The sequence below is a fragment of the Wasmannia auropunctata genome, unplaced genomic scaffold (genome assembly GCF_000956235.1).
Source record: "Wasmannia auropunctata unplaced genomic scaffold, wasmannia.A_1.0 LD336046.1, whole genome shotgun sequence".
NCBI lineage: Eukaryota > Metazoa > Arthropoda > Insecta > Hymenoptera > Formicidae > Wasmannia > Wasmannia auropunctata.
The window spans coordinates 564,445-575,395 of NW_012026844.1; the positions used below are offsets into that span (position 1 = coordinate 564,445).

The 10,951-nt window shown below is 45.8% G+C and overlaps 1 protein-coding gene across 5 annotated transcripts in view; it reads right to left on the reverse strand.

Annotated features, from left to right (window-relative positions):
• Window positions 1–10,951, reverse strand: part of LOC105451726 (serine/threonine-protein kinase N) — a 30,481-nt gene that overhangs the window by 17,069 nt on the left and 2,461 nt on the right. For 2 of the 5 annotated variants that reach the window (XM_011692360.1, XM_011692359.1), the window contains exons 2-3: window positions 8,607–8,735; window positions 6,868–7,069 (exon numbers count right to left, since the gene is read on the reverse strand). In XM_011692360.1, coding sequence (XP_011690662.1) covers window positions 6,868–7,069; window positions 8,607–8,735 — 331 coding nt within the window. Of the gene's footprint in view, window positions 1–6,867; window positions 7,070–8,606; window positions 8,736–9,658; window positions 10,140–10,951 lie in introns of those variants that run through there. The other 3 variants (XM_011692357.1, XM_011692358.1, XM_011692361.1) reach the window with 3 other exon arrangements.

Consider the following 10,951-nt stretch of genomic DNA (forward strand, 5'->3'; position numbering starts at 1 on the left):
GATGCGTGATTTTTCACGCGATACTTCAAATACGCTATATATATATATATATATATATATATATATCATCAAAAATGTATGCTAATCATTGACTTAGAATTCAGGAATGCCTAACCGCTATGAATGCCTAAACGCTCGGCACGAAAACGCTAAGTATCTATAGTATTTACAATGTTATTTATGCTGCTTCAGCACGGAACGTAAGGATTCTGTATATACATATATCCCAGAAAGTTCTGCAAATATGTGTTGAATTAGGTAGAAGTGAAACCGGTTGCGCGGGAGAACATTATTTCCGATACGCGTTGGGTACTATTTCGGCGCGCTTTACATTTTAATATAGCGAATACTTTTCTTTTTCACGGAGCTTGTCGGGAGAAAGAATCTAATCGGCAAAGTGTTAATTTTAATCGCCAATCGCAAAAGAATTTAATCAATTCTCTGCATAAAGTATAGATCTTATCGATTGCCGACGACACCGTCGACAGACCTCTCTCGGACAATCGCTATTATTCCCGGGGATCGCGCGTGTAACGGGCAGATATAACGAGAAAACCGAGAGAAACGGGGAGTCGAGGCCGCGCGCGAATGCAAACACGTATACCAGGCTTTACAATGCGGCGAAAACGACGGCGGAGGCGGTATATAAAAGAGTTTGCGTGGACAATGCGGCATCGAGAGCTCCGCGAAACCGTGTCATTAGCGCAGCTCGGCCGAACACGTGCCCCATTATATTCCGCGCTTCTGCCCTTGCCCGCCGCCGCGTGCGGAGACCCCGGCGACAAAGGCTTTCCTTGTTTTTGATACCGCCAACTGCACCCACCTACCCACCCTTCCTGAGCGCCCATCCGCCCGTCCTCGTTCCTCTCTCGCGAACCGCCTTCTTCCCCTTTTTCGGCGTCCTTTCTCGCCGTGAAGCAAACCGAGAGAGAAAGAGAAAGCGAGAGGCTATCGATACGTACGTGAGCGTTTAGAAGGCAAAAAAGAAAGAAGAAAAAAAATGGAAGGGTGGTTGTGTAGAGCGCGCAAAGTGGCTGCAGCCTATTCGCAGCCACTCTCGTCGGTTCAATGAACTCGCCGGGCGGGCGCGGCGCACGCAACCCTTTCGGTAGGGAGAGTGCGTGCGCTCTCGAGGAGCGGATAATTGCTCTCTGCCTTTTGCTCGCAGCGAAAGGAGAAAAGGACAACGCGGCGACCGCGCGTGATGGTTATGCAAAACGTATCGAGGCGATATGCGACCAGGTGCTCCGTTGATCTTAGCGCGCTTAGATGAAACGACATTTAATATCCCACGTACGAATCTCGGAAAATATATCGGAAGGCATGTAAACTTTGCACATATATATTTTTTAAATCTTAATACGAAAAACCGCAGATCCGCAGTAAAAATTTGTAATAATCTATCAAGAAGGTATACAGAAGTTATACACGGTAATTCCTCGGTGGTAATACACGTAATACCGCAGTATGCATTAATGCTATCGCGCGATGCGTGCCGGTCTTGTCGTCTCTCCATTCCATTCATAACTCTGCTCGCGTCAAAGCTGTTCCATCTACGCGAGCGTGAGTTAGCGATACGTTCATAAAGCATGAGCGCACGCGGGAAGGGAGGGCTCTTGTGCAGTTCGTTAATGCATGTAAGCAGCAATTGTTCGTGTGCGATGGTTGTTGGCAGCATCCTTATTACGGCATTGATTAAAATAATTACCGTAACTCCGCGAGAGGCGAGAGTGCGAGGCGCTTTATTTATACATCTAACTCAGCATCGACATCGAGACGCATGCATATGCATATATATAATGCGTTCCTAGGCATCTCGTCATGTAACAAACGCTTACGTCAAGTGGACGCAACGCGATCTCTGCGAAGTTCCCATGGCTAAAATATTTTTCTCGAACATATCTAGCAGTCTCTCGAGAGTTCCAGATAACGCCTTGAGAGCTTAATTTATTAAAGGGTATTACAGCTCTAACTCAGTCTCAATTGAAATAAAAATAATTGTTATCAATTTCTGTCTAATAAAACCGTGATATTGATATTTCATATCTGAGGATTTTACTTTTTTTTCATTTAATTTATTAGAACTTCTTGCCAATATATGGCAAACTGTAGAATTCCTTGAGGAGGAATCAGAATTCTATCAATTATATTTAAAATTGCGAAAATAGGTTTGTTACATGACGAGACGCTAACTTTTCGAAGATCATAAAGTGACATAATGTTTCTTAATTTAAGTTGCAGTAAATACGACATTCATTAAAAATTGACGAATAGTCTTCTTTTTCTTTTTTAAATAACAATCGGGTTGTACATACTCCTCGATAGCAATTATGTTTCAAGGTAGTGTATACAATATAGCAGAATGCAGGATTTAACACCTTGTAATGTCTTAAAAAGAAAACTATACTTCAATGGCCAGGTAACCTTTGGTGCAGGCAGTGCAATTTTTTATCGCGTATCAGACAAACTTTGCCATAAACACGCCCGCGGCGTCGATTAGCATAAACGGCAAAAGCGTACCGAGAAATTAGCATACGGCTCGAAAAACCTACGGCGAGTAACCCCCGGGCGTTCGGCAAAGTAGCAGTTAAGTTATTAGCATAGGGCCACCGGTTGGTTGCGCCGATCGAGAAAATCGCGGGGACCGGTCCGATATAGAAAGTGCAACGTTAAAAAAGCAATAATGTAGCGGCAGTTATGTCAAAGCAAAAATCACTTAGAATCGAGTTCGAGTAAGTAGTAAATGCGCTGCAACGGCGTTACATACACGTTACGGTCGCGACGCACAATTTCCTGCGCGACTGTACAGAGATGAATTAGATAATTATTTGCGAGAACAAGACTCCGCGCTCGGCGTGAGCGCTTCATACCCTTGACACGGGACTACCGGAACCTATCGGTTATTCGCAATCATTGAATGATCGTAGGCGTCAATTGCCACGACGTCCACGGCGAGCGTATATCGCACGCGAGCGCGGACGAGAGGAAAGTTCGCGTTAGACAGCAACGATATATTATACGGCGGATGGGACGAGTTGCAAGATGTTTGTATCTTGCACGAGGTTTATCGACTCGCTCATAATCTCGAGCACCAGTTCCCGTAAGTATAGATATATCGCCAGATTTACAGCGATAACATCTCTCGGAATCATTACGTACGTTACGTAAGTCAGAGAAAATGAAATTCTGAAATGTTTTTAGGTCTCAATGCAATATCGCGACTTCCTAAGGTCAATATATCTCCGATATGAAATAATTAAATGTAACATATCGCAGGCAGATCTTCGCACGTCGACGAAAACAAATATCAAGATCGTGTAATGCGACGTCTGCATGTAATGAAGATCGTAAAAGGTGTGCTGAGAGAGTCGTATATGGTGAAAAGGGAGCGCTCGCCTCTCGGCTCGATTAAGAAGTTTTACGAGCGCTGATGAGATCTGATAACAAACTCGATACATACGCTGCTCCAGTTATACGGAAGCGTAGCGCGCTATACTGTGCAGTACGGTGTATTACGTGCGTCCGGAGGGGCAGGTCTTGTGTTACGGAACTATATTAGGTAGCTATATACGGAACGTCCGATTTTAACGGCACGAGTATATTTTGTGTGTGTGTGTAACGTTCTTATACAAATTAAACATGTTCCAGCGAGTCTTGCGTTATTGTTACGTCACTGATGAATAATTCAACTATTTCTCCTCCCGAGAACCACAAATATTTCAGCCGTGAAGATAAAAATTTTAGCGTTGCATGATATATCTTGCGGCGGTAGATATTTCCGGCGCTTCGAACGGCAACCTGAGTGACTTATTTAGTTACGAACTCATGCGGGGCCACTTAAAATTTATTAACTCGTAAATGCCCGGCCCCTATACCGTTACTGTGTTACGAACGTTCGATAAAGTGCACTTCATAAATTCATACGTGGGTATCCTGCGGTCAATAAGCTCTATAATCGACTCGCCTCATAAAATCTAGCGGAATTTCCGCGACCGAACACCAAGCATATCGTGATTCATCCATGGGGATTTCCCCATCGGGAAGATAACCGATAATTAGAGCGGCCCATGCCAATTGCTCACCAGCGTGATTGTAAAATAGGTTCACGTTTTTATAATACGTACTTTCATTTCTTAGCGTTTCGCCAACTCCGCTATATAATAATTAAGTATACATGCTTACAAGCCTTTCGAAATAATCTCCGCTTTGATCGTTTCTTCACGAAATTTCGCAGAGTTTTATGCCTCTGGTACGCGCGCGCGCGCGGACGCGATTTTTCGGCTGTCGCGCGGGATCTTAAATCGAGCCCGGGGGAAGGATCCGGACAGGTAGTCCACAAAGATCGGCCGGCCGGTCAGGCAGGCAGACAGGCGAAGGAAGGAGGATTGGAGAGGGCTTCCCCCGAGAGCGCCGACGATGGAATGCGAAAGCGTGGGTTCGGTTTGGCCGTAACGCGATCTCGATACACAGAGAGGAGCGCGAGGTAGTCGGGGAGAGCGGAGGGGGAAGGCGAAGGGGGCTGGGAGAGCTTCGGGACCTATGTACGCACGTGTAACGGTACTCCGCGCGATCGCTCGATCCCGATCGCCTCTCTCGTAAATGCGCTCTCGATCGTCTCGCATCGTACACGCGTCTGTAAGTGTATGTTTGTACATGCGCGTTTTCGCCGTTGCACGCAGCAGGAGAGCGCGTGTCTCGGCAGAGCTGGAAAGTGAACGAGCGTCGTCGTCGTCGTCGTCGTCGTCGTTGGTGTCTGCCTCGCACCGCTCGCCATCCTCGGTGAACCACCAAGAAAGAGAGAAGAGCGTGGATCGACTTTCTCCTTGATCCCGAAACTGTATACCGCCACGCGCTGAATCGATCGAATCATTTTTGAGTAAACTTGAGAGTCATTATGTTCCGTAGTCAGTAATGCGATGAACGGTAAGAAGAATCTAATTCCTTGACAAATTTAAACGGCCATTCCTTCGCCATTTCTCGGAATTGCTGAACTCTTAGTCAATGATAGTAACTGCAGGAGAAAACGCTGCGTCTAGGTTTCAGGATTGCACAGTGAATGGCGTGTCCCCTTCGATACCGGGGGAAACTGAATGAAGCATCCCCGAGGCAGGTTGCTAGACTCGAGACCGAGTATGATGATGACTGACTTAACTGGAGTGGAGGATAGAGGACGTCTCGGGGTCCAAGGTATAAATAGCCGTTACCACTTATCGTCAATTCAGAACGAGCGTAAGACTGCAGTTCCTCTGTACAATGTATCAAGCAGAGCATAACAAAGTGGCCTCACACTCGTAACACAGCGAAAAAAAAAACGCTCTTTAAGAGTCAAACGATGTTTGCCTGGGAGTAACGTACTAGATTAGCCTATTAATTGCGTTACACGATCGTATAAAACTCCGCCATAAGAACTCGACGCCACATCAAGTATGAACGAACTATTTTTCTCCTTCGAACCAATTCCTACGTCTAAGAATACTCAGATGATGTTAATTCGAGCGTTTAAGCCAAACGCAACGGCGCTAAAGAAAACAATGCGACGATTCAATTCCAGTTATCATCAATTTGGCAGGCTCGCGGGATGTGATACTATCAATACCGAGAAAGAGCCACGACCTCTGATTAAAAAAAATTCTGTTAATCATGCCTAATTTATGTCCCGCAGCGTAAACGGAGAGAGATTTTGAACGAAGGAGAGCAATCTCGACACGCAGACGATAATCGTCGTTTACCCTCCAGTTGTCGTCTCGTCGAAACTGACGATAACTCGTAGAATTGAATGCCATTTTAAACATCGCATGTATAGAAGCTAGATCGAATCATACACGGCTAGCTGTGCAACTAGCACATAGACTCAACGTCACGGAAGAACGACAGCGTTAACGACATCAATAGCACGTTATTTTGGAACGTATTGTTTTCCGTTGCCAGTCAATCGATCATAGCAACGAAAAGGATAAATATACCTCTCGCCGGTGTTTATCGCATCGATCGTGCCGGTTTTTTCAACTTGTTAGATATTTAGATTCAATATTGATACATCCCCCCTCGTTATATTTATCTTGTTGACCGTTGTCTTTTTAACTTGAACGTTTAGTTCGGATACATATCTAATGCGCGGTGATATGTATATCGATCGATGAGTCAGAAACGTCACTGCGTTAAAGAGATACGCTCGATTTGTCAGCGCTAATGGCGACGTAAGGCTAGCAGCTAGCTCAGGCATGTTCGGGCGAGCTTTATAAAACCCGAAGACGTCGTCTCGACGCCTCGTTAGCGGGTGGAGTTATTAAGTGCCCCCTCGTTAACGATACGGAACGGTCGTTAACGCGGTAGGGAGCTGGCATGCCGGAACATCAACTATTATCGCAATGCATCGATACGTAAAACCAATGAATAAGCGGGGCAATAATCGCCCGTGCGCAAATAAACGTGAAATTTAACGGGAAACGTTTCTCTCGTGAAACTTGGTGGAGAAAAGAAGATCCTCGAACGATCGGTATACTCGATGCTTATCGGCACTTCGGTTAATAATATCCCGCGCGCATTAATTGCTTGTAATCGCTTATCTTCTACGATGACTCATGTAATAACGTTTATTAAACTATCAGGCGACGGGATGCAAGAAACGCCGATTTCTCCTCCGCTTATATTAACCTGTTTTCCACGAGTGTCCCGATATCGAAGATCTTTATAGTGCTTACGTCCCGATATTGCGATACGCGACGCGCGCGACGTTGGTTACATAAAACCCGTTTAGGAGCGCGTATAGCGGACCGCTTTATTCTCGCTCGGTCAATGCTACGCGGGGGAATTATAAGGCGAACACGAAGATGGTATCGCACAGCGCCGCGGCTTCGCTTTACCAACCTTGACCGTTGGAGTGATTCTGCTGCGGCGATTGAGGTTGGCCCTGCGTCAGTATAATTTGACTCTCGAGCTGCTGCAGCTCCGCGTGGAGCTCGTTCAGCTTGCTGTTCGCTTTCTTCACGATAGTCGCGACATCCGAGAGCGACTTGCGATCGGTCGCGACCTCCCTCAGCTTCTCCGCTCCGGCCTTTATCTTCAGCTCCTGCGAACGAAAAAACATTCAAATTCACAATCGCGCACAGGAACGGTCATCGCCAGCGCCATTTACGTAAAAAAATATTTAAAAAACGGCGTGTTTTGTACCGTGGAATTTAAACGCATACATTTATTATAGCCTCGGCCAGCCGCACGCTTAAAACACGTCTATTGCTCGATCGTGCCGCTCCTCCATACGGCAAATGAGACGTAAAATCACGCACGTGCTCAATGATACCTTTCAATATATCCTTTAGTATTCTATTAGTGAGCGTTAATGCATAATCACCGCGAATCTTTGCAGTGAGTCAGTCAACATGATTTTCATTTTTCAATCTAGAGCATTGGTATACATAAAGAACAATCGGTCCAATTTTACGTTAATATTATAAAGATTGTATTACATACAAATAATGGGAAATATTGTATGTACGATGACATAAGTGTTTTTGATTTTTGCTAGTCAAATAATTATAAATTAAGTCCTTTCTTGGCACGTAAATTGAAGTAAATAAATTTTTTTCTTTATTACCAATATTAAGCCAGATAAAAATAATCGTTCAAAAGGTACTTATTCAATGAAGAATTAAGGAATAATGATTCCTTAGAAATAAATGATTTTAGTTTTCGAGATGCTATATACACGTGCATCCATTCTGCGGCGTTGCAATTGACTCACCGTTTGCAGAAAATGCTCTGGTAACAAGCGTTTATGAAAATGTGCCGCGTTAAGAAACCTATCGCATTATATACTATTACATGCGGCTCTGTTTCGCAGTGCATCTATTAGCGGTAGGCCAGCAGTCAGACAACGGTAGACGAGCGTGTTGTAAAGGTGCCTAGTAAGTACCGAGAGATAAAACAAGAGGAAGATAAAAGAAAAAGGAGAGGGAGGAGGAGAGAGAGAGAAAGAGACGCGCAGCCATACAGCAAAACTCGTTTCTACGCGAGTTGCAGAAACATTCGGACCACCCTCAAGTTTCTATTTCGCAGCATGATTTAGAACGCGACGTCGGGCGCATCCGGAAATCATAGATCATCGATCGCTTATTACCGAGACGTACGTCGGATATTAATTAAGGCAGATGTAGGTACCTACACGCGAAAAAAACATAATCACGCACGATCTGCAAATACTCCCGTAATCAATCCCTTCGGGTATCGAGGCTGCAATTGCAAATCTCCGCCAAGATTATGGAATCGGTTTAAATTAGCCCCATATGAGGATGCATTTAATATCCTTCCACTGTTGCAATAGATATCCCCGCGTCTATCGCACAGGACATTTATTACTCGAGACAAAAAGAGGCGAGCGGAGAACGTTAAGGTAGTAAGGAGGGACTAATTTCTGCGCATTGAAATAAAAGAGACGCGTTGGACTGATTCTTGCTGCAGGGGAGGGAGCAAAGGGAGCGATGCGGAGGAAGTTAACAGAAGGGGACGCAGAGTGCTGACCGTGCTACCGTATGTGCACAGACGAAGAAAGGAAGAGCTGCAGAAGTTCGCAGAAGTTGCAGCCGAGGGATAAGCGAAACTCGACATACCTTGCGTATTTCTCGGCGTATGTGCTCTCGCAGCACGTCGAGACGAGCCGGCAAGGGCACCTGGTCACTGCCAGCCACTCCATACTTGCTCGACAGTTCGTAAAGAGCCGGGTACCTGATGTAATCGCCCTGAAACAGATACAAAGTTCGATTCTGATTATTGACGGCCGATACAGCAGCAGCGATCGAGGCTCGGGCGAAGGTATGCGCAATAAGGACGGGCAGTTCGGCGGACGATTAATCACTCTCTAATTAAACTCTCTCTCTCTCTCTCTTCCTAATTAAAACGAGAATTCTTCCTTTTGTGCTCTCGAGTAATTTCCTTTTATATAATATACGAGACAGGAGCGAAGCGCTATATCTGTATTTAATAATTTTTTCTTCATCCTTGTATCGAGATTCGTATCAATTAATAATCGACATTGTGCCCGTTTCCGTGCATCGTGAACGTATATAATCTTTCGGTATTACGCGCGAATCCGCGTTAATCTTCATAATAATAATAATAATAATAACGATCGCAATATGATCTCTCGCATTCAGAGTTAAGATAACACCGGCCGGAAATTGCACCGTGAATATCGACGAGGGTATCGCCGGAGGGAAACACATCGTGGAATACATCTCTTTAACCGGAAATCGTCTGGCGTACGCCGCTGTGGCCTACTCATGAGATACGGATATGTAGACGCTAGGCAAACACAACACGCGCAGGAGAAAGTATCGGTCTCCCGCGGTCTCGCGTCGAATGCCGGGCATCGAAACGGCATCCAGCCATTGTGATGAATGGACATCGGTTAAGTTGTCAATCCGCCTGGCGGTACAATTGCTTCGCCCGTGGAAACGTCCAAGGCTACTCGATCAAACTTCTAACGGGCGTATTAGTGACCTACTTCGAATGCGCAGCGCATGCAACCCGCGAGTCATGTCTCTTGAATCGCGAGTAAAACCGCGGAGGCCGCGAGTAACTCTCGACTTTATACGCTATAAAGGCTCCAATGCCGAGTCAATTGCAGAGCCGAAACTGTTTTGCACTCTCGGCGAAAACGTACCGCGCACGGTGCCACCATGCAAGTCCAAAGATATCTAGAGCTGGTCATTTTGGTCAGTGGAATGCATTTGCATCCAATCGATCTCCTCTTCTTTCTGTCCAACCCGATAAACGACATCCTTACTCCGTGTGAAACGCGCCTCGCACCGGAATGCCCCGCAAGAGACTCTCTCGCCTCCTAGTCGCGTATACGCGTTCCGCCGTGCGAAACTAATATCGGCGGGCAAACGTTTTAAAATGACTCGTCGCACTGAGGCAACAAACAAACCACCGTCGCGATTAATCACTGCTGAATCACTGTCATCGGAACGATATCTCCGCGCGGGGGGAAAGGGAGAGAGGGGCCGCAAGGGGCGCGCAGCCCAGGTAAACGTCAACCACCTGTTGCAGCGAAAATCTACGATATCACGTCCGCACGCTGTATTTCCGCGATTCCGCACACTGTCGCTGTTACACGACAGGCGTAACTGTAAAACTCGTTCGCACTGGGAGCGCGCGCGCGCGTGACACGCTCCTCGAATTTGAGAAGTGGAACTGACCAAGAAAGACAGCGCCGTCGCCGTTATCTTCTTATCTCAGCCGCGCCGATAACAGCGTTACTCGACTGTAAAACGTGGTCTTATCGTTTCCTTACGATGCTAAGGTATATATTCAGAAAAAAAGAAAAAAGCCAAGTCATCAAGCACAAACCAAAACACGTAATTCAGTGCCATTCGACCATCTCATACATATACGGCATGTACATTTTTTGTCAGTCTAAATAAACGATCATATATACGTATGTGAAATTGTATAGCGCATAATCTCGTGCAATCAATTCCTATATTATATAGATTTTCATTATAACTTCTTTAACCAACCGCAACCAAGCTACGCCAATTTTGATGAACTCAATTTATACTTCGAGGAAAATACTTGTACGCCGTGTGACTGTATACACTATGTAACCACGCCATTGTGCAACGGACAGCATCACAAAATTCAGATCTGTCGAAACGGCACGGCTACCAAAGCGTTAAGTCGATGCGTTACCGCATCGAAATTACGTCTCATTCACACAATCCGCATTCGTACGAATTACGCAAATTCTTCGTCTGCGCTAAGACGTTGCCAGACGGCCACAGGAAAACGACGAAAAAGCTTCGGGAATAATGAAAGTCAGTACATCTGGATGTTAATTTAGTTTTCGCCGCGTGTGCGAAAACGTGCGCACGGCCGACACCCTGACGCACGATCTATTTTCATGCATTCCGCTAATATTTGCCGCCGCGCACGATAAACCCCTGCCCCCCCC